Genomic DNA, 23,625 nt, shown 5'->3' with positions numbered 1-23,625 from the left:
AACCTTAACATTACGTGTAAAAGTCACGTTAAACATCCGAATTCTACAAAATATAATTTACACTTTCAAATTTGGTAGGTGGAGTAGAGTTCGCCTGTTCCAGCGAACTCCGCCTATTGTCGCTAGCCAGCGCGCCTTTATTTATCCTATCTTGTCAGGAAACGAATGGATGCGTCCCTTTATGCCAAACACTAGATCAGGTTTTCTTTTAGACAAGAAGCATGTCTACAGCTCCTCCGAACAATTCTCTATAATCTACGACTCCCCTTCGGTTGTTTAAAAAAAACACCCCCACCCCGGAAGTTTCCAATGCCCCCCCCCCCCCACCCCCCCAAACTATCCAGGAGTAAAATGACCAAATGAAACCTGTACGACACTTTCATGTAGCTGTCGTACTGCCTAATGCATGGTTCAGACAGTACCATAAGCGATATAGAAACACTCGAGTAACACAATAAGATCTTCATAACGTACAATTAAAGCGATTTCTTGACAAAAATGTAAACAAAATAAAGATCACGTAGATTAATTGCTATTTATGGTTCATTCATAACATATCTACATGAGAAAACATGCTATAAATTGTATTAGCAATTAATTATATTATTAATTTATTATTATTACTTGCTACTATGAATATATAAGATAATTTCATTAAATGTAAAAGATAGTTATAAAATTAAAAAGAATTAAAAGAATATCTTGTTTAATACAAATGCAGACTAATTAAAAAAGACTTATTTTCAATACATTATATTCGACTAATTATTTTAATTATTTTGGTTTATTTAAAAAACGAAGGTGATACTAATTTATATTTAAAAAAAAAACTAAATAACAAAATAATTATATTACTGTTCGTTGAGAAGCCATTCTTTTATATATTTTAAATTGAAAGTATTCTTATAAATATAGTTCTTTTGTTTAGTCATGTTCGTTGTTATTCTGTACCTCAGGCAAGTTTCGTAAATAAAATAATAATAATTATAACTCCTTTATGCTAGACAAATCAGACAACGTCACACAACTTCATGAAAAAGTTGCTTCCGATTCCGTGTTCTCAGACGTGTCTACGGGTGCCTTAATACCCAGCGTCGGCTAGCCACTGGTCAATTGCGGCCTGGTTGTCTTTCATCCACTTCACGTTAGAGGAGACCGTCTCAATGGCTTGCTCGATGCTTTTAGAGGCGGATCCCCATTGGCCTTCATGGGCGGCTTTAAAGGCTTTGAGCTGAAAGATACATCAATGTTGTATAATATATATATATATATATATATATATATATATATATATATATATATATATATATATATATATGTGTGTGTGTGTGTGTGTGTAATCGTATATGTTCCTCCTTTTCCCCCCATTTACACTGGAATTCAGTCTAGTAGGTGTGATGCTCGATAAAGTGAATCGCTCGAATCTAAATCATTTTACGCTCTATCAGATGAATATTGTAAGAAAGAGATGGAGAGAGAGAGAGGGAGAGAGAGAGAGAGAGAGAGAGAGAGAGAGAGAGAGAGAGAGAGAGGGAGATAGTTTAAGGATCTTACATCCGCTAACTCGTAGTCTGTGTTGAAAGCGGAGGTTGCACTGATGATGACGTTGGCTAATGATATCTGAGTGCCATAACTGAAAAGATAAATTTGATTCAATTATTGATGCTTTAACATATTATTGCAGAAAGTTTTGTACGGTAATAAAAATGAATATCGTTATCCCAAAACAATATGTCGTAGTAGTAGTACGTAGTATTTATGCTGAATTATTAAATTGAAAGATGCATCTATGAATTTGATTTAATCGACACATCTTTTAGAAAATAACTTTATAAAATGAGGGTCCAAGTATAAATTCTGATTTTACATGCTCATGAACTTGTCGAAGTTGGCTTTGAAGAAGTTCCAGAAAAGGATACGTGGCAAAGTTTTGCTGGTGGATGTGGTCAGGAGTGGAATCGTGTCTTGTTTACGAACTGGTGAGTTGTCTTGGATGACGTAGCTGATGAAGCTGGAATAAAAAGAATTAAGTTTGTTTGATTAATTTTAAAATTCTTTGTTCCCTCTAAGCTGCACGGTTGCACGGCCGCGCAGTAGTATTAAATCTGCCGTATAAGACTTTTAGAACACAGCGCATAGATAATACACGTTGCACGCCAACTTTTTACCATTAGACGAAACTTTCTAAATTAGAAAATATGCAAATTAACTTCTTAATTTAGACACAATTAACTGCAGAAGTATTCAAAATAATTGCTGAAGTACGAAAGAGGAACTTTTTTTAAGTAAACAAAATAAATTAATGGAGTAAGCAAAATTAATTGTCTTAAGTAAGCATATTACCAACTGAAGTTGGCAAAGAAAATTTGTTTGTAGGCATAATATTTTTGGTTGCAGTAGGCCAAATTATTGTCTTAAGTTGGTTAAATAAAGTACTGAAGCGGGCAACACAAACTGCGCAAAAAACGAATGCGTTTTGATATTCAATAACAGTCTCGCCAATATATCGCAGAAAACACACACAAAGATGTACCTTTTACAAGTCTATAATAATAGTTTCGCTGTCTGTCTATCTATCTGACAAGAACGCTATAGAGAAAACATAAGCTGAGTAAAAACATGCATAGTAATTCGAAAAACGAAACGTGACGTCACATGGAGCATATAGTAGAAAATAGTCTCAAGTCGGAAAAGTACACAGAATAATATGACGTCGTTAATTCTCGAGTAAACATTGAATTAAAAAGCCCATTTTGTCTAATCTTAAAAGTGGTTTGCGTGAAGAGTTTCTTTCATGCAATTCTTCGGGTAAGGGGCAAAGCCCCCCCCCCCCTCTTAAGAACGGTTAGGCCGCCCCCCGCCCCCTCAAAAGAAATGACGTCATCGATACTCTATATTAAAAACACTGACATGACGGCCTAATTAATGTAAATAATCATTAAAATGTGTTGCGTGAAGATTTTCTTTCATGCATCTCATCGGGTAGGGGCGAAGCCCCACCCCCTGTAGAACGTCTATGCCGTCCCCCTTCCCCCCATCTCAAAGAAATGACGTCATTGATACTCCATAATAAAAAATACTGACATTACGGCCTAAATTATGTGTCTAATGTTATAAGTGGTTTGCGTGAAGAGTTTCTCTTCTGGTTAGGGCATAGTAATTCGAAAAACGAAACGTGACGTCACATGGAGCATAGAGTAGAAAATAGTCTCAAGCCGGATAGTGCACACAATAATATGACATCATTGATTTTCGAGTAAACATTGAATTAAAAAGCCAATTTTGTCTAATCGTAAAAGTGGTTTGCGTGCAGAGTTTAATCCATGCAATTGTTCAGGTAAGAGGCGAAGCCCCCCCCCCCCCCCCTCCCCTTAAGAACGTCTAAGCCCCCCCCCCCCCCCCTCTTAAAAGAAGTTAAGTCAACGATACTCTATGATAAAAAGACTGACAGTACGGCCAAATACATGTGTCTAATCTTAAAAGTGATGATCATGCAATTCTTCTTGTTAGGGCGAAGCCCCACCCCCGTTTTGCGTTTAGAGTTTCTTTCATGCAATTCTTCGAGTAGTGGCTAAGCGCGACACCAGTGTTTCTTTCAGACTTTTTCCTATCCGGAGTGGGGAACTTGAAATTTTCAAATATAAAAAGTGTTTTCGTGCAGTTTCTTTCATGCAGCTTTTCCGGTATGGGCTAAGCCCCTCACAGGCTCTACTTTAGTTTGTATGATTTACAAATGCGACCAGTGTTTCTTTCAGACATTTTCATCCCCTAAAAGGGGTGGGGGTACTTGAAATTTTCTGTGGCAGGGGTGAATTTTCTAGGAGGGGCGGACACTTGAAAATGTATTTAATTATATTTCGTTGAATGGGAAGGTAGACGTGCTTTGGTGTGTGTGGAGGGGGGGGGGCGGAGCGGGGCTGAGCCCCCTCCTCCCAAGTAGAGTCGCCTGAGAGAAACTCTAAATGCGACTTTTGTCATGATTGAGATTAGGTGCATGGTTTAGGGGAATGACTACGACTATATTGAGTATGAATGCGCGATAAATACGTGCAGATCAAGCTTAAATCCGATTAAAATGCCGATTCTGGATAAAAATCCGTTTTTAATGTCAATTTCCGTTTCCGGTTCAATTTGAGGAAAAGGTGGTTGCGTTGTTTGTTTTTTTTTTTAGAGAAAAGAGACAACACTATCAACCTAGCGCCCGTTGTATTCTTCCTCAACGGGCCATTTATCTCGTATAAAATGTTTGTAAATTTTAGTAAAAGTGTGTGTGAATGGTGACAGGTGACCTTTGACCTACTTGTTGACCAGCCACACGTCCTTGGAGCAAGACAGGGCGTCCAAAAGGTAATTGGTTTCACTAAACATGGCGGGGTCCGTGTAAATCTGAAAGGTTGAAACAAGGTCAAGGTCAAATTAAATGTCAGATTAGTCTTTTAAAGTCTGTTAAAATTTGTCGTGTGAAATTTAACGTGAGGAAATGTTGCAGGTTAAATATATTCACAGTTAAGATGTGGTCGAATGGTAGAGCGTTTGACTTCAAGTCCGAATGTCTTATGTTCGGATCTCCATTCGGACTTGTGACTTTAGGATATCCCTGAGTCCACAAAGCTCTGAAGGAGGCCTGACCCACGTTAGGGAAACAAATTCGGCTGGAAACATTGCTAACCACACTATCTCTCTATAGGCGAAGGTCATTGAAACATATGTATTCTACTTCACCTGTTGTGGTCAGGCATGGAGAGGGGTGGGTGCCGCTATGCAACCAATTAGCCCTAAACACAACAGTCGGTGGTGCCCTAAAGACTCGAATAAAGGTTAAAGGATGATTTATTTACATATTTTTATAGTCCGTAAGTAAACAAAACGTAACGCTCTTTCGCAAATAAAAATATTAACTAAATATTGTACAAACAGATTTACAGTCGCAAGACAATAGGGCTGGTAAGTAGGTCACCAACCAGTTCTACGGCTCAATAAAACCTGCATGAGTCATATAACTGGTTGGTGACCTACTTACCAACCCTATTCTTTCCTAAAGGTTTTATTTGTATTTTGATAACTCAACACCACCATTACTACTGAGATTGATCCACGTATTTTATTTTTGTTTACCTTCAATCCAAAGTTCCACTCCTCGAGACCGCCTGCCTCAATTGCAGAGCAGTAGACCACAGGCTTTAGATCGGGGTCAATCCTGCAATGGTAAACAGGCCAATTTGAGGAAATATGTGTTTTGTGATTAAGAGATGTGTACAAGGGGTATAAGATAATAATTTATAAATACTGGTAGGTTGTTGTTGTGGTCCAGGTGGTAGCTGTTTGCGTTAGCTGTCGGTGAATTGTATTTTAGTAGTTGTTTTTAACTTGAGTTAAATTTTTCTTATATATTTACAAACGGCAAGTAAAGTTTCCTTTTTAGACCTATCGATCTATTTTACATTTGAAGTAGAGTAAATAGGTTTCTTGACTTCGGCGTATGAAGGGATGGTGTGGTAAGCACTATACCCAGCCTCCTTTACTTTCCCCAACCTATGTCAAGTATCCATTAGAGCTCTTGGACGTCCTATAGTAAACGTTAATACCGAAAATCGAGCTAGCAGTAAACGCTCTATCACTAGACCACGCTGTGCCGACTGTGATAATACTGGGTAGTTGGTTAATTTTTTTTCTTACGAATACATATATGTTTCTAAAAAAAATACAATAGGCAATAATAGAGTATATTTTTTTTTAAATAGAAAAAACTATGCTTTAATGATTAAACTTTTATCTTGAAGATACACTTCCGAACTTTTTTTTAAGACTCGTCTAGGAGACACAACTCCATTATCATACACTTGTTGCCTTGAAGGTTGTTCTACTACAATTCTTAGACAAAGGTAATGGAAGTAATTCCAAAAAGAAATGCAAGCTGAAATCGGCTTCAACGGCCAAAATGGTGCATAACCAGTTGACACGTATACTTAATTGTGTTGGAGGGGATCCCTTTCAATGCTAAAATTACGATCGAAGAATAATTCAAGGGAGCTTCACAATGCCAACAAGAAAAAATCATGCAGAGACTTACGGGTTGTTTCTGGGGTCGGCCATCCATTGTCTATACAGGCTGATGGCCGCGTCAAGACACTCTTTGACACCGTAGCTACAGGCACCTTTGGCTACCAGCTGTCTGGCACCGCTACATACGGTCCAAAGGTCAAATTCAGTAATTAATTAGATACAATAATTGGATAATTAGATATATGGATAACTGGATAATCAGATAAAATTTATTATAAGTCATGATAAGGTTTCATTTATTATCACGTGGGTATAGTTATCAAATGGTGGATTTCTTTAATTATAAGATTTAAGTAATTTGGTTTAATTAGGTTTAAGTAATGTATAAATAGATGATATAAAGTATCAGTCACGAAGGGTTTATCTATTTATCGTATTAACTATCACGCAAATCAGGTTTGATTAGTTGTCAATAAATAAATTTTCAAAAACTATCTCATGTAATTGACTGTACACTGCTGATTAAATAAAATTAGTCATAATACATGAACTGTTAGATTTAATAAATTATCAGTTATCGTAGACAATATAGCTTGTTTTTGAGTAAGTAACTACAGTGCTTACATTTCAAGGTGAGAGGATCCAGTATTGTCTAGACCAAAGTATTTGAAAGATTTGCCGTATTTGTCTTTCATGTATTCCTGGAATATTACGACAACAATAACAGCCAATAAAACACCTGAATCATTTGTATATTTAATATAGCATTTTTCAAACTAAATTGTAGCTATTGGAATGGTTTTATTTTTTACCTCTTAGAGACTTTGTTGGTACTTATTTGTTAAAAACCTACAATACTTACTATATGTTGGTTTTAAAATGATTTATTGTTAAAAACAGGTTGACGCTTAATTTGATTCTTTACCGTGGACAAATACTGTTTTTATTTAGGCTGTTGCCCTTGGTTAATAAAAGTATTACGATGTAATGATGTAAATCTATTTTTTTTTGGTAAACTGTTGGATCTCCGGTAACGTCAGTTTTTAAGGTTTAGGTCACGAAATGTTAGGGGCTAGGAATGATTAGAGATGGTTTATGCTGATCGGTTTGGCCATGTCTTATGGGACTTAATGAGCTTAGACTTAGACTAGACAGATAGGTTATTTTTTTTTAAATAAAAAAAACGACTACCTTTGTACACGTGAAAACTAAACTCGAAACTGGAAACTAAACATGAACCTACTCTAACAAACACATCCCTACAAACAAAAAAAAATGCGCCTTACAAAGTACACAACTCGCTGGACGCCTAATAAAGAAACAATGTTTCTTGAGGCATCTCTTCGTGGTTGCTCACCCCCCCCCCCCCCCACACAAAAAAAAGTCTACCGTACAACTCACCTGACGCCGAACAGATAAACCGGAAGTGATCTCCCCTAAACTTTCTCGAATATTCTTATATAAAACAACAGGGGATGGCAACTCGTGAAATAGACATGATTTTTAATCCATTTTTAGTTACTTTAACTATTTAAAATAGAGTAGAATCTCGTTGAAAAAGGCATTACACACCAAGTGAACACAAAACAAAATGTGTATAATAGTGCGGAATATTATTATACTATATAAATTCACATGTGTTTTTTTTAGAAATCGGAAATAGCGAAAATTACAACCTCCTGTCAAAGAAAATTACTTAAAATTAAAAAGCAGGCAGATAATTAGATCTTTTACGTACATTTGAAATTTAATTAATCTATCTGTAATAGTACTCAAGTTATTGGCTTTTGAAAAAATTGAAATAGAAAAAGTTCCACTTCCGGTTTTCTGAAATTGCTCAAATGTCTGTACGGATCTACGATTTTGATATAATACTTATATATGAAATTTCATCAACCTAGATGTAACTGCACTCAAGTTTTCGTGTTTACACACAGACATACGGACAAGATTGCAAAACTATGTTTTTCCGACTCAGGGAGCGATAAAACGTCGAGATGTGCAAAAATATCGATTTTTTTTTGCACGATTACAAGACTTTCTCTATACTTCGTATATACGAGAAAGTAAAAAGACTAATTACCCTGAATCTGCCGAACAAAGGATTGAGAGACAACATCTGGCTGAGGTACTTGAACTCATTGGTAGCGACAAACCATGGCACGTAGTCGTGTTCATTGTCCAGGTAGTCAAACAGTTTCAAGGCCACGTCAATGCCAAGGTCACCAGATCTAAACACAGCATTTCACAATTCAGTCTAAAATTATTACTGCTGGTTAGTCGGGTAACCTCGTTTATACTTGTGAAACTAAGACAGAAATCAGGCTAAGTGCATCGTAACTGAGAGTTTGCTGGTATCGTACAATAACTTTCATGTTCCCCCAATTTGGGGCTACGATAAATTCCCCAAAGACACTTGCCCAAATCCATTTGACCCATTCGATCAAGTGTACATTCGGGAAAACAGCCTTCGAGCCATTGGCGTTTGGAAAAGTGACTTTCGGAAAAAAGCCCAGATCAGCACCCCCACCCAGAACACTTACCCAAAATCAAAATATTACCATATTACCTTCATCATAATCTTCATGCCATTCCCAGTATTGACCTTTATATAAATCATAATAGTAATCTTAAGTATTAATTAAACCCAACTGTAATTATTACAGTTAATTAACTACTAAATATTATAACGCCATCGTGACAAAACACAAATAGTTAAAAATATATTTTAAAAAATATATCCAAAGCGTTAAAATCCAAACTGTATATAGTACAATTTATTGAGCAGCACATCGGTAGCAAAACCCCAAACGTGCCTAGTATACTACATTGAACAGTATACATGTAGCAAACCCCAAACTGCGTATAGCATATTACATTGAGCAGCATACCTGTAACAAAAGTTGACTTACCTGACCAAACTCCAGGCGTCGTTGATTATCTGCCCCCTGTTTACTGCTGAAATTACCTGTAGGTGGAAAACAATAGCTAAATTATCTGCTCGGGGTGAATCACCCCCTCCCCTGAGTTCTCTTTCTGACCCTTTCTACGCCACTGTACCAACCTAAATATCTTATGATACGAGAATTTTAACTGGCGGGATTTGTTGGTTTATTTTTGTGTTGGGAGTTAGTATATGTAAAAGAAGTATTAATGATACGAATGACAGATTGTATTTGTGTGTTATGTAAGTTACATAATTAGCACCGTTGTTTGAAATCCTCTCAAGAGTGTCTAAATACTTTTGCTATGGATCTTAAAACGTTCATATCACAAAACACACTGTGTTTCTTCCAGACTTTTTTCTCCGGGGGGGTGGGGGGTGGGGCACTTGATATTATCTGGGGGGGTGGGATTTTCCGTTTAAGGGGGGGGGGGTGGCAGACACTGGTGAAAGTATATGTTTTCTATATAAATTCTATTTCGTTCGGGGGGGGGGGGGGCGGTAGACTCTCTCCTGGGGGGGGGGGGGGGTTAAGAGATGCCTTGAAGAAACACTTAACACACAGAAAATCAGACATTCGCTTATGTCAATATCATTGGTACTATACGGTTTTATGAACATTTTTACGTTTACGTTCTGTTACAAGTCTTTTACAAGATGTTTTATCTTTATGGACCTTATACATTGTCGAGAAGCAGAGCGTTGGATTAATAGTCCCTGAGTTTATCCAGCTCTTATGGGTACCTGTCATAATTCGGGTAAAATTTAAAAGTAGATTGGAATAATGATGATACAGCTGTCCTTCCATATGTTAAAGAAATAGATAAACTCTACCTCACCTACTCCATCTATTGTCTTCTGTGTAAGAGCAAATATATTAATATATGTGACAAACTTTTTATATATATAGTGGTTTACCTCATGGTTGGTCTTTAACTGGTTGCTAAGTGCCAGCCAGTTAGACACGGGGTAGGTGACTCTATAGTACCCGACCTGAGCAATGTTTGCAAGGATCCAACCATTAGGATCGTTAATGTCTGGCAAGTTGGCAGCACCAAAGGTGAAACTCTCTGTTGGGTGAAAGTTTTTGTTTAATGACAATAATGTGAGACAGTTGTAGTTCGCATTAAAAAAAACAAGGTTATTCAGTTTCACCGCGGCAAATGTTGGTTTGGGTAAGGCGAGTGTGTCGAGGAAGGGGCGGGGGTGGGGGGGGGGGGGCGACGGGAATTATCTATATCCAAAATACAAATAAATAGAGGGATTAGAAGATTTGAGAGTGTATACGTTTGGGCTTGGGATATAGGGGCCAAGCGGTAGAGTACTAGACCACTGCCCCAAAAGTCTTGAGTTCAAATCTGGGTTCAAGTCAGTAAAATGTACCTGAGCCAACCCAACTCTAATGGGTACCTAACTTACGTTAGGGGCAGTAAAGTCGGCTGGGCATAGTGCTGACCACACCATCCCTTAGTATGCCGAGGTCACAGAAACAGGTGAACTCTATTTCATCTGTCCCATTGACTATATGGTTCGAGAAGGGAACATTACTTATATCTTTGAACGCGTATATATGCAGTCAATACATGCAAAGACTGTAAATACCTGTATATACTTGTATATACGATAAATACCGATATAGACCTAATATGTCTATACAGACATTGCATTTACTTGCATTCAGTGAATACCTTTATGATTTATACACAGTAAATAGCTGTAAACCCGGTAAAAGCTGCATAAGCTCTTGTATGAGAATGCAAGAGGCGTTTAACCCTCACAATCTTTTCTATAGAACTGCCTATACTATATGGCCTGCGAAACGGAGTTCACGCCAATGTCACGGTGCTATAAAAATCGAGTTTAACCCAGTGGTAAAAACATTGTAGGCTACAGAAGTTTTAAATTTTATGTGGTCGAATGAAAAAGCTGGAAGATTTAAATGCCGAATGTAGCAGGGTTGTTTAAATGTCTCGAGTAAACAGAACCTCCTTGAGTCCACCAAGCTACTGCTGATATCTGACTTCGGTCACAGAAAAAGGCACTTGAAACTTTCGTGGGGGGGGGGGGGGGGGGGCTAACACATGTAACAATTTTCTATATAAATTATATTTAGTTCAGAGAGGGAGGGTGGTAGACGAATAGACGCCTGAAAGAAACGCTTGTTAGTTCTGATGTTTTACGCACTACCTTATCTGAAATGCAATTTCGCTATTTATATACATAGCAAAATTTGGGACAGAGAGTATGATGTCTGTAGCGGCGTAAGGCACGGGCGGGGAGAAGCTACTGTGCAGTGTTGTTGTCGCGTGCAGAGGCGTAGCTAAGGGGGGGGGGGGGGGGTCCCCGGGCGCCGACCCCTCCGGGCGCCGACCCTAGGGGCGCCAAAATGGGTTGGAGAAAAAAATGAAAAGCTCATTTTAGCTGAAGTTTTGAATTATAAATATGAAAAGTATATATAGGGGGGGGGGCGCGAAATTGAAAGTTTCTCCCCGGGCGCCGGGAGGGGTCGCCTCTGGTGGCGTGATTCAATTTGTCATTATATACTGATCCACAAACACAAGTTAACTTACTGGATGTTTCATTTCTAGTCAGCCACAAAACATCAGCACTAAATTCGTCAAAGTTTGGATTTTTGCTGGATGTCACTGTAACTGGGATGGTCCATTTGTATCTGTGTGATTTAAAAACATCCGTCAAATTTAGCTAATATCATCGATGACTAATGTATACTGTGTACATATTAAATTAAGGTAATATTAGTAAGTTTACTAGAAACCATATCTGACAATAATATATCTGACAACCATATCTGACAACCATATCTGACAACCATGTCTGACCACCAGGTCTGACCACTAGGTCTGACTCTTCCACAGACAGCAAGTACACACCACATAAATCACTCAAGGGATACACAAGGGACGTAATAACTAACTCGACATAAACGTAAAACGATTCGTCACTAAAACACCCGATCACCGACCAATGAAATTCAAATAAACTAATTTTTTTTTACCCATAAAGCGTCTGGTAGGTCCCAGGGTCAACGGCGTTCTTAGCGGACAGGTATCTCTGTTGTGACACGATGATGACGTCAGGGGATGACGTGTCACGGGTGACAGTGACAAGCGGGTAGTTCATCTGGACGGTCCATGTGTTCATGATGTCCTTCACGTCAATGGTCTTGCCGTCTAGTGCTGTTTGCTGTGTGGGTCATTTTAGTGGATTTTATTTAATTACTTTGATTAGATATTTTTATTTCATCAAATATATTAATTTCAACATTTGGAATTTTAATGCAGTGTATGATTATATTAGGGGATGGTGTGGCCTAGCGGTAAAACGCTAGACTGCTAAGCCGAAATTGTCTCGAGTTCGAATCCGGGTTCAACTTAGTACAACGTCATTGTGTCCAACCAGCTCTTAGGGGTACCTATTTCAGGTGCGCTGACCTTTGACCACAGGTGCTTTGACCATAGGAGTTATAGTCACAGTGGGGCTTTGACCATAACGGGCCTTTGACCATAGGGGCTTTGACCGTATGAATTTTGGCCACAGCGGGGCTTTGACTATAACGGGGCTTTGACCATGGGATTTTGGGCCACAGCGGGGCTTTGACCATAACGGACCTTTGACCAAAGGTGCTTTGACTCTAGGGGCGTCACTATTCACTCTAAGTGAAGTCATTGTTCTGAACTTTAATAATTAATGTGGTTAATCTAAATAATAATCATTAAAAAAGTTTTAAAAAACCCACGTTTTCTGATTGAACTAAAAAGTAGAAAATAAATGCTATAGGCCCTACATCACAATAATGCAAGCGATCACTCTACTATAAGCGATCAAAAACGTGGGGCGCCGAAGTAAAAGTTATATTACTATTGATTAGATAATACTATTGACTTTTATTAGGGAGCTTGTAGAGAGTCAACAGTATTAGAAACTGTAAGAAAATCACGGCGCCCCACGTTTTTGCTCGCTTATAGTAGAGTGATCGCTTGCATTATTGTGATGTAGGGCCTATAGCATTTATTTTCTACTTTTTAGTTCAATCAGAAAACGTGGGTTTTTTAAAACTTTTTTAATGATTATTATTTTCTACTTTTTAGTCTTTGTCTGTTTGTTTGCATTAAAATCTTGCTATCGATTTTATCTTTTCACTTTTTTTGGGTAAACGAAGACAACTCGTAAAAAGACAACTCGTAAAAAGACAACTCGTAAAAAGACAACTCGTAAAAAACACGTTGTTTGAATACGTTACTGACTAGAACACATAGATTTGAACCCGTGTCGAGTGGGATAGCAATCGTGTGCCCAACCACTCGACCATATCGTCTCCCCCAAACTGGCCTACCTCCTGTAAGTTTAAACTCGGTTCAAGCTAAATTCTCTGCCCCTAAGCCTGTGGCGACATGTGATCGTTCGCTTCACTGCGCGCGAGGTACGCGTCGCTGGTTTTTTTTCTAATGGCTAGCAGAGGAGAATTATATATATAGATTATATAGCGGTCTAAAATGCTCAATAAAATGTTTCCATTGATCAATTTAGTAATAATAACAATTGAATATTCAATGGTCATCCAAAAGAAAGCTTCCCTGAAAATTTCAGCGCGCTAGCTAACTGGGAAGTGCCAGAAATTTCGATCGCAAGATTTGATTGGAAAGACAAACAGAGAAAGCAAGTTAAAGAAAACGTGGGAAAATGAATAAATCAATAAATTAATTAAATTCTTTAAATAAACTTGTGATTAACAGTCTGCCTGAAAACAAAAAAATTGTTCTCTATCTACATACTATTTTACAGCTCTACACATAGTGCAGATTGTTTCCTGTAACCAAACGGACAAACAAACACATAAATATTCAAACATGTAAACAAACTTGAGTTTTAGTAGTATATAAATAACACGCTTACACAAAGTCACGGTACTGATCTAATGCAAGCATTACCTCGGCTATAGCATCCCATAAGTCATTGTGTGTGGCAGTAGAGTACATGTATCTTGTCAGATATCTCTGAAAGTAAAACGCATAATTACCTAATTATGAAAGTAAGAGCTTCTTAATCAGTTCTACTCTATTATAAACTCGGCCACCACATGTGTCTTGGGCACAAAAACGAACAGATGAGATGAGTTTCTTCTTCTTCTTCTTCTTCGTTCTTAATTATTAGTGTTGAAGGGGATCGAGATTTATCTGCCAGTGGGTTTGAACTGGAGTCTTTGTTCGAATTTTTCAACCATGTGCTTTTTGCCGACTCGACCACGCCTCCAACACAATTAAGCGGTACGTGTCAACTGGTTATGCGCCATTGAGGCCATTGACTCCGATTTCAGCCTGCTTTTTTTTTTGGATTTGCTTCCATAGCCTTTGTCCAACCAAGAACAAACTACAAGGCAGCAGTTGTTTAATTTTGGAGTTGTCTCTCCTAGAAGAGTGGCTGTCCCCAGCTAGCGAGCCTCATCTGCCCGAGGGTTCGAACTCGAGACTTTTCGGTTTAGCAACCATGAGCTTTACCGACTCGACCACGCCGACCCCTGAGATGAGTTTCAACTTACATATTAAATATAATACAATGATACTCAAAAAAGTGATAAATTAAGCTTGTGGTGAAAGTGTAATTTATTCATAATTCTTGATTTTATTTTTATTTTTTTTTAATTGTATTTTTTTATTGCAGTATGTAATTCCAAGTTCGAAATAACCCAAACAGCAAAAAGATTTTAAAAATGGCTTACGTTCATCCCCCTTTTAAAGGTTTCAACTCCAATAAATTGACGCAACATCCTTATAATACAACCACCCTGTGATAGAATGTATACAAAATACATGTATTAATATATTTAACAGAAACATGTATATTGCACTAATACTGTACAAACGTATCTAAAACATCTGATAAAACGATTGATATAACATATTTAATATACAAAGCAGATTTTAAAATGTCTAGTTTATAGACACTGTTGTAGCAAAAAAATTTCGATAAAATTACGTTACCCAATTTATTTCGACAAAATATAATTTTGAGTAAGCAGTTCTTCGTGCTACTCAAATAGTTGAAAAAAACGTACTTTGAAGAAAGTATTCCAACATGTTATCCAAATTACTAGACAAAATGTTCAATAGAATAAGTAGGCCTATTCCTATATGTTATTCAAATTGTCTCGACAAATTTTACTATAGAGTAAGTATTCCTACATGTTATCCAAATTATCTAGACATAGACTTACTTTACAGTAAGAAGTTCTAAATGTTAATCAAATCCATTTGGACAAAACTTACTTTAGAGTAAGTATTCATACATGTTAATCTATTGATTCCGACAAAGCTTACTTTAGAGTAAGTATTTCTACATGTTATCCAAATTATCATGGTAAACACATGATTTGGACAAAACTTACTTTAGAGTAAGAAACGCTGTCGAAGATCTGGAGAATGTCGTCTATGAGGGTGATTGGAACGTAGAGCGGATGTGACGACACAAGACTGTCTAACGACATAGCTTTCTGGAGTTCTCTGATGGTCATGATGTCAAACTAGAAGGGAAAATATGTAACTTTTGATTTTGGGGACAAAAGTAGACGGAAAAAAACTGTAACTTTATTTTTAGATCAAACGACGAACAACTTAACTTTTTATTGATATCAAATTTTGATGGTAATGGCAACATTTCTCAATGTCAAAGTAACAGAAAACTATATAATAAATTTCCAATTAGACTATTTATATTTCCATGCATAAGGACATGGCGCTACAAGAACCTAGGCCTGACTTTAAAATTTCCAATTAAGCTAATTATATTTTCATGCCTTAAGGACATGGCATTACATAAATCTAGATCTGACTTACGAATTTCAAATTGGGCTGTTTATATTTCCATGCCTTTAGAGTTTAGGACATGGCACTACAAAAATTTAGATCTGAATTACAAAGTTCCAATTGGGCTGATTATATTTCCACTGCGCTACAAAAATCTAGATCTGACTCACAAATTTCCAGTCTGGCTGCACGTGGTCAACACCCAGGTACTGCATGAAGGTCGCGAACCCCTCGTTCAGCCAAAGGTCATCCCACCATCTTGGACTCACAAGGTCACCGAACCACTGCAGGTAGATACAAATATCTTTATTAACAAACGGTAGGCTATCACATGATAAAATGCGTATCGTTGTCTTGTAATTCACATGACAGACGTGACGGTTTGTATGCCAGGTGAAGTAGAGTTCACCCGTTTGCAAGACCACGGCATAAGAGAGTACTGGGTTAGCAGTGTAGCAAAGTACTAAATGTATCTGTTATGGTTAGAATGTTAGTTAGAGCGGTGGGTCTCAACTTCTTTGGAGGTACCGAACCCAACTAGTTTCAAATGTCCATTCACCGAACACTCCTTAATAGTTCTATTGCCCGCACTGACCAAATTCAATAGTTCTATTACCCACACTGACCAAATTCAATAGTTCTATTACCCACACTGACCAAATTCAATAGTTCTATTACCCACACTGACCAAATTGAATAGTTCTATTGCCCGCACTGACCAAATTTAATCGTGAATCAAAAGAATCGTGTGTGTTTCTTGACCTCCGCTGAACACCTGAAACTGTTTCCCTGAGGTTCGATAGAACCCAAATCGAGAACCACTGGCTCAGAGTAAGGACTTCAATCGAGCCTAAAGCCATATTCACGGACTGGACTAAGATTAGAACTAGAGACAAAGCATACACCAATGTTAAAGGTAGCTTTACCAACCAAACTGTAGCTTTACTACCATGCAGTGTTTCTTCCACTTTTTTTCTCCGGGGGGGGGGGGGGCGGGGGGGGGGGGACTTGAAATTTTAGAAGGTGGGGGGAGATTAAGATTTACGTGTGGAGGGGGGCTGACACTGGTAGAGTATATATTTTATATATAAATCTATTTCGTTCTCGGGTGGGAGGGGAGGGTATCACTTAAGAGATGTCTGGAAGAAACTGCTGCCAACAGCCGATACGAACTTCTAAAAGTAGCAGTTAAGTTCAGATGTACCTGGTGTGCCAGCTCATGCGTGACCACAAAGGTCACAATCTCCTTGTCGTACTCGTTAGATTTGCCCTCTTCGTACAGAAGGTACTTCTGTCTGTATGAAACAATACATCCCAGGTGATACAACTAAATTTAAATGTGAGATGCATGTAGGTTGTTGTTTTTTACAAAACTGAACTGCACCCAATATAAGATTTAATCATTTAAAATATGCAACATAGTCATTATAACAAATTTAGAAAAATATAATTCGATGAATGTGTGTGTGTGTGTGTGTTTATTAAAACTCGACCTGTAAGTAATAAGACCCCAGTTCTCCATAGCACCGGATGCAAAGTCTGGAATGCCTATCATATCTGTGGAGGAATTTTAATCTTGGAAAACATTATCTTTAATATACATTACAGTGGATCAATGCTCTCTTAAAGATTACATTGAAGTTACATTTGAAATCGTTTCTCAAAACATAAAATATACAGTAAAATTAGACTTGATTTTTATTTTGTTCAATACATTTAGCCCTTCAACAAGATATTATTTTCGAGAATACAAAATTAAAAAAAAAACTTTATTTTATTTTACATAAAGTTAATTTTCAGTCCAAAATTTCCAGATAAATATATTTGCTGAACAAATGAAAACTATTGCTAATTACTATATCCTCTCTTTTAGCTTGAATCGTTTTAGGATAGTCATTTCAGTCAATAGATCACCTTGTTTTGGCAGAGGGAACCTAATGCCGAAGAAATCTTCATAGAAAGAGAGAGTCTCTGTGCCCACAGACAGGGCATAGTCTATCTGGTCAATGCTGCTATTGGTAGTCCAAGCGCGGAACTGTAGACAACATGGTTCATGTATTATTTGATAGGCTCGGGGCTTATGTAAAACGCTTTGATTATTTATAAAGGGTTCATGTATTATATAGTGGGGTTTATTGTTTCGTGTGTACAAGGTTCGCGTTTCAAAGTTTTATTTAACAGGTTTTACACTGTACGCGTCAAGGCTCGTGAATAATTCATCAGGGTTGGGTTTTCTAATTAAAAGGGTTTGGTTTTTATTTAAAAGGATTCCTTTATTATGTAACTGGGTTTATGGTTTTGCTTTAAAAAAACACTTGGTTTACTTAACATGGTTTATGTTTAATGTTAAATTTGATAGGGTTTACATTTGATGCGATGGGGGTGGTTTTTATCGTCTTCAGTGGAGCATAGGGTTTTTTTTAACGGGCGTCATGGTTAATAGTTTGTTCTGTTCGTGTTGAATGTGTCATTTAAGTAGGGGGTACATTTATTCAAGTGAATTCAAGTCATTGATGTTAACTTTTATTAATGAGATGCCAACTAGTTGTATATTAGTTTTATGAATAAACACAGATGACCTCAAAGAAATGGCGTTAAACATAACGTCACGAGGAAGCAGAAAACAGGAAAGGCCAAGGCAGAAGGCGGTAGCGCACAGGGGGAAGCAACAGGAGTATCAAGTTGGACTGCGAAGAAAAATAGAAGGAGACCGACAAAAGTGGAGGGAGCTTTTTGTGACGGACCCATGTGTCTTGGGCATAAAAGAGAAAAAACGTTAATGATTAATGTTATATAAGTAGGTGGTACAGCAACACAAGGGATAGTGACGGCTTATTTGATTAACGAGATAGCAACTAGTTATATATTGGTACATACCAGAACGCCGTTCTTGGATACGGCCGACTTGAAGGAGAAATCACAGACAACAAACGCCACTAGATAGGAAGACATCTTGGGTGACGGTAGGTAGGTATCTCGAACATAGTCCACACCATCTACAGTACTAATTTTAAGGGAGGAGACGGTTCATACACGAACATATATATATGTATATGTGTGATAGAAAAAAAATATATATATATATAATATATATATATATATATATATAGAGAGAGAGAGAATATATATATATATATATATATATATATATATATATATATTTGTATGTAGATGAATACATCAGTACTTGCAATTGAAGATCAATAACGGTATTGTATTCTACCTTATTTTGTTAAATAAATCTCAAATCTGCATAATTGATGAAAACAATACAGTATCTCGCTACTTGGTTATCTGATACTTCAAGTGTATTTCTACTTCCCTTCCCGCTCTCCCCCCCCCCCCCCCCCTCGAACTTACAATGCAGGTTGTGTGTTCACGAGCAGAGTGTTGGCCAGGGAGATCATGGAGCTGGGATGTACTAGGCTCATGTTAAACGTGGCCTTCAGTGCCGGCTCGTCAAAACAGGGGAAGGCTTTTCTGGCGTCTGCTGGCTCCATCTGGGTCGTCGCCAGGTAACTATGGAGATATTTGTTTTTACATTTTAAAATCTTTTAGATACTTATTATCTGCCAGCTCCATCTGGGTTGTCGCCATGTAACTATGGAGATATTTTTTTCACATTTTAAAATCTTTTAGATACTTATTATCTGCCGGCCACATCTGCGTCGTCGCCATGTAACTATGGAGATATTTTTTTCACATTTTAAAATCTTTTAGATATTTATTATCTTAGGGTAGCATGGACGGATGCTAGAGCTCAATACTGCTGACAAGTAATTTTCGAGTTCGGATCCCCGTGCTTGAGTCTGTAGAACGTCTCCCGAGTTCACCCAGCTCTGATGGGTACCTGATTCATGATTGGGGAAACTAATGGGCTAGGCAGAGTATTGACTACACTATCCCGCTGCATGCTGAGGTCATTATAACATATGAACTGTACTCCATCTGCCATGTGTGTTTTGACAAGAACGGGAAATGATGACGATGAGGTAGTTTGTAAATATTACAGCATTTATATAAACATTACTATGTGTGGACTATACGAAACTACACCTACATAACTGTGTATGGATGGGGTTGTAAATAAAGCTATTTGTAAAAGTTATTCAGGTGAAACTGACGTACGTGGTTTTACCGTTGTTTGAGTACACGCTGTAATACAGACCAACCATGTCATTTTTTATAGGGGAGGTAAAGCCCAGCTCGAGAATATAAATTTTCCCAGCCTGAAATGTAAATAAAACTCAACAACTTAAGATTTTTCAGTGTAAATGTCATAAATTTTTCTTATTTATAAATTAACAATAGATAGATTTTAACATTTTCCGGTCTTTTTTTACAATTGTAATTTTAAAATTTGTGTATAAAACAAATGCTATGAGCTTTAAAGCATTTGCAAACGACAAAAATTCAAATTTTAGCACAACATTTTGTATTTATTCGTCCAAATTTCTCGTCAAGCATTTAATTGTAAAAAAAATATTCATAAAAAACGTTTTATTAACAAGCTTTTATGTACTAATGCAGGGGTCTCCAAACTACGGCCCGCGGGCCGGATGCGGCCCGCGAGGTCCTCTCATCCGGCCCTCGGAGATATTTTTGTCCACGGAAAAAAATGTTTGTTGTAGGTGGCTTTGGAAAAATGCCACCCCAATGATATACCTAAAAAGAAACTCTGGCCCCCGAACTTATATTTTGATAGTTAATGCGGCCCTCGGGCTGAAAAGTTTGGAGACCCCTAAATGCACTAAAAAGTAGAAAATAAATTATAGACTGCTATTTAAACAACTATAAAGAAAGGCGTGAAAAACTAATTTCGGTCTGTCTCCTATACATAGAACAACTTATGTATACAACTTTATTTCTAATTGTTCCTGTTCACCTGCATATTACTGTCCAACTTGATGACGAAAAACTCCCTGGCCAGGTCGATTGATGACGTGACGTAGCGCGGGTCATCTGACGAGACGGGGTCGCCATAGAACTTAATTGAGGCGGGGTCTATGGTCAGAACCCGGAAGTGGATGGTCACGTTGTCGGCGGGTGTGTTGCACTGGATCCAGATCTTCTCGGTGCCCTGGGGTGCGAGGTTAGACGTGTTACAAGATTCGTTGTTTGAAAAGTCTAGGGGATATTTTTTTTATTTCCTTTCTGTTTTCTTACAAGATTCGTTTTTTTTAAAGTCTAGGGGATCTAATTTGTTATGATGATGCTGATGATGATGATGATGATTGATGATGTTGATGATGATGATGATGATAATGATGATGATGAGGAGGAGGAAAATGATGATTATGATAATGATTATGACGATAATGAAGATGAGGAGGAGGAAAATGATGATGATCGATGTTGATGATAATGATGATTGATGTTGATTGATAATGATGATGATGATGATGATGATGATGATGATGATGATGATGATGTTGATGATGATTTTGATGATAAAAAATAAGTACATGTTAAAACTTCGTATATAATGATAACAAATATAGAAAATATATTTAAACAGCTAAACCTAGTGATAGTAATGTAGGGATTTTATTTTTTTTTATAAATAGTCTAATAAAGGATTTTCTATTAAAAATATAAACATTACTTTTAGAAATGTGTTACCTCGTATGAAAACTGCGACGGATCGGATGAGTGGATGAAGGTGGTGATGTCGATGTTGTAGTGGAGTGGTGAGACGGATGTGGGCAGTCTCAGGTCAGTGACCTTAGGTTTTGGAGTGGTTGGCGGTATTGTTGTCGTCGTTCTTGTTGTTGTTGTAGTCGGCGTGGTTGTCGTTTTGGGAGCTGGGCATTTTTTACCTACAGATACGTACAAAACATGAAAAATTTAGATTCATTTTAGTTTACATTACATTTTGAAAACTTTATTTTATAAAACTATGTAAGGTATAAAATCTAATAGGTTAACTAATCTATAAAAAAAATCATAGGTAATGCTAAGTCAACATAGATAATGATGCGTCCGGGTTTGGTTCAACTCATGAAACGATTCGTGGTTATCTTAATTACTTTTATTTGGACTAAAACTAGAGTTTTCGGGTTAGCAGTCGTAAGCTCTACTACCTAACCATACAATTCCAGAAGTACTTACATTTTAATTAATTGTATTTAACCAATTGATAACTTACAGACGTCTTTGTCCCCGGAAGCAGCTAAATGAATGCAGTGGGATTTGAAAATGTCAAATCTAGGAAGCTTGGAATGTCTTTCAGCCAAATAAGATCCGTACATCAACAAAAGTATGGACAGCGTCGAGATTATTTTTGTAGACATGTTCATAAATCTCTACCTATACTACGTTCTCTCTCTCTCTCTCCCTACTCTCTAGATGGTGGATGTAATTGGAGTATGCCTGAACAAACGTGACATATCATGCTTTACCATAGCAAATAGTTGAATTTTATGAACGTTAACAATTGTCAACAAAGGCTATTGAATGCCACCGTTGACTTAGTTTCCTCGGGTTTTTTTTGTGTAAAGTGAGTGTTTAAATAACCTAGATCTCTACTGCTAAACCTACAAGAAGTAACTTGTACACATGCGTCGTTACCTTGATGTAAAAGAGGTTTTCATTTGAAACGAGCCTACAAGTTTTTTTTTTAAATAACCAATGTAAATTAATTAAAAAATAAACACTAGTGATCAAACATACAACACTTCAAATGCACAGCTTGAAATATATAAATGTATAGGAAATATAGGCATGAGTGAAACGTATGAGCAATGTAAATTAATTTTTAAAAAAAAGCTGTGGTTAAACATACATTACATCAGATGTACAGCTTGAAATATATACATTATAGGAAATGCTGGCATGTGTGAAGCGTATGAGCATATGCCAAGTTGAACTAGATCTATAAAATGTTTAATAAATAAGGTGAATGGCACTTACGAACCATTATTTTCATAATGTGAGTTGGGTACCCATTAGGGCCTCGCTCGACTAAGGGACGACTTACATACCGAACTCAGGATCCGAACTCAGGACCCTACGACTACGCCGTCCCTTTTGTTTAAGTAATGAAAATTTCTTCACAATTCAATTTATTTTATTAAAAAATTAAAAAATATTTTACAAAATGTAATATCTAAAACAAATACGTTTAAATTTATAAAGTAAAGCGTAACTTTATATATAATTTAATATTGAAATGAACAAACATACCTTACGGTCCTTGTTGTTAAACCTCTGTGTGTGTTTCCTACTGAGCTACCGTAAAGGCTGAAACACGACACACCTAAAGACAAACCAGGCTTATATAGCCTTCATGAACGTGCCACCTAGCTGCACTTTAAAAGTTAATGTACTGAAACTTTATTAGCGAGGAATAAAAGATAAGCTTCTGTCAATGCCCTTCTTGAAAATAAATAAAAATTTCTATTTTTTTCTGCAGTAAAAATCCAGTTTACCAGTTGTGAAAATCGGTGGAGTGAATCCAATGTTACAGCTGTAAACTCTGATAATGGATAAGAAACATAGTATGGGTTGTATTACAGAGTGGTTAACAGAAGCTGAAAAAAATATGTAAATAAGGCGATTACTTTTGTTTGTAGGTCTAGATCCAGACATACTTGCATGAGATTTATATAAATAAGACATCCCCCCTACACACACACACACATACGCACATACGCACGCACGCACACGCACACCCACACGCACACACACACAAACACACACACAGACAGAGTATAATTCACCTAGTCATCGTCTTTAATGTTAACATTATAAAACAATAATGCATATTGCTACAAGAATATAATTACAAAGCCTCAGTTCAAGATCCAGTGAATTAGAAATTAGTCTTGTTAAATCATTAGCTTAGAGATTGCTCCT

General features: G+C 37.2%; 1 protein-coding gene across 2 annotated transcripts; it reads right to left on the bottom strand.

The window, feature by feature from the left end:
* Positions 1 to 824: 824 nt before the first annotated feature.
* Positions 825 to 23,019, bottom strand: LOC131942713 (aminopeptidase N). Of its 2 annotated transcripts, none has more exons than XM_059302641.1 (26): positions 22,954 to 23,019; positions 21,917 to 22,140; positions 21,391 to 21,587; positions 20,654 to 20,848; positions 19,897 to 19,997; positions 19,129 to 19,287; positions 18,646 to 18,772; positions 17,683 to 17,803; positions 17,262 to 17,325; positions 16,973 to 17,063; positions 15,939 to 16,052; positions 15,351 to 15,485; positions 14,685 to 14,750; positions 13,897 to 13,962; positions 11,964 to 12,151; positions 11,518 to 11,618; positions 9,866 to 10,017; positions 8,916 to 8,971; positions 8,087 to 8,234; positions 6,628 to 6,704; positions 6,071 to 6,181; positions 5,116 to 5,197; positions 4,301 to 4,386; positions 1,868 to 2,011; positions 1,555 to 1,633; positions 825 to 1,231 (listed from the first exon to the last, which is right to left on the bottom strand). In XM_059302641.1, the coding sequence occupies exons 2-26, from the start codon at positions 22,065 to 22,067 to the stop codon at positions 1,082 to 1,084; spliced, it is 2,961 nt and encodes a 986-aa protein (XP_059158624.1). In that variant the 5' UTR covers positions 22,068 to 22,140; positions 22,954 to 23,019; the 3' UTR covers positions 825 to 1,081. The 2 variants fall into 2 exon arrangements, with proteins under 2 accessions (XP_059158624.1, XP_059158616.1); XM_059302633.1 differs by having other exon boundaries at positions 21,917 to 22,338; positions 22,954 to 23,002.
* Positions 23,020 to 23,625: the final 606 nt, after the last annotated feature.

The sequence above is a fragment of the Physella acuta genome, unplaced genomic scaffold, assembly GCF_028476545.2.
Source record: "Physella acuta isolate Inbredline_101_S28 unplaced genomic scaffold, ASM2847654v3 ptg000036l, whole genome shotgun sequence".
Classification (NCBI taxonomy): Eukaryota; Metazoa; Mollusca; class Gastropoda; family Physidae; genus Physella; species Physella acuta.
This window is presented reverse-complemented; position numbering and strand designations above follow the sequence as displayed.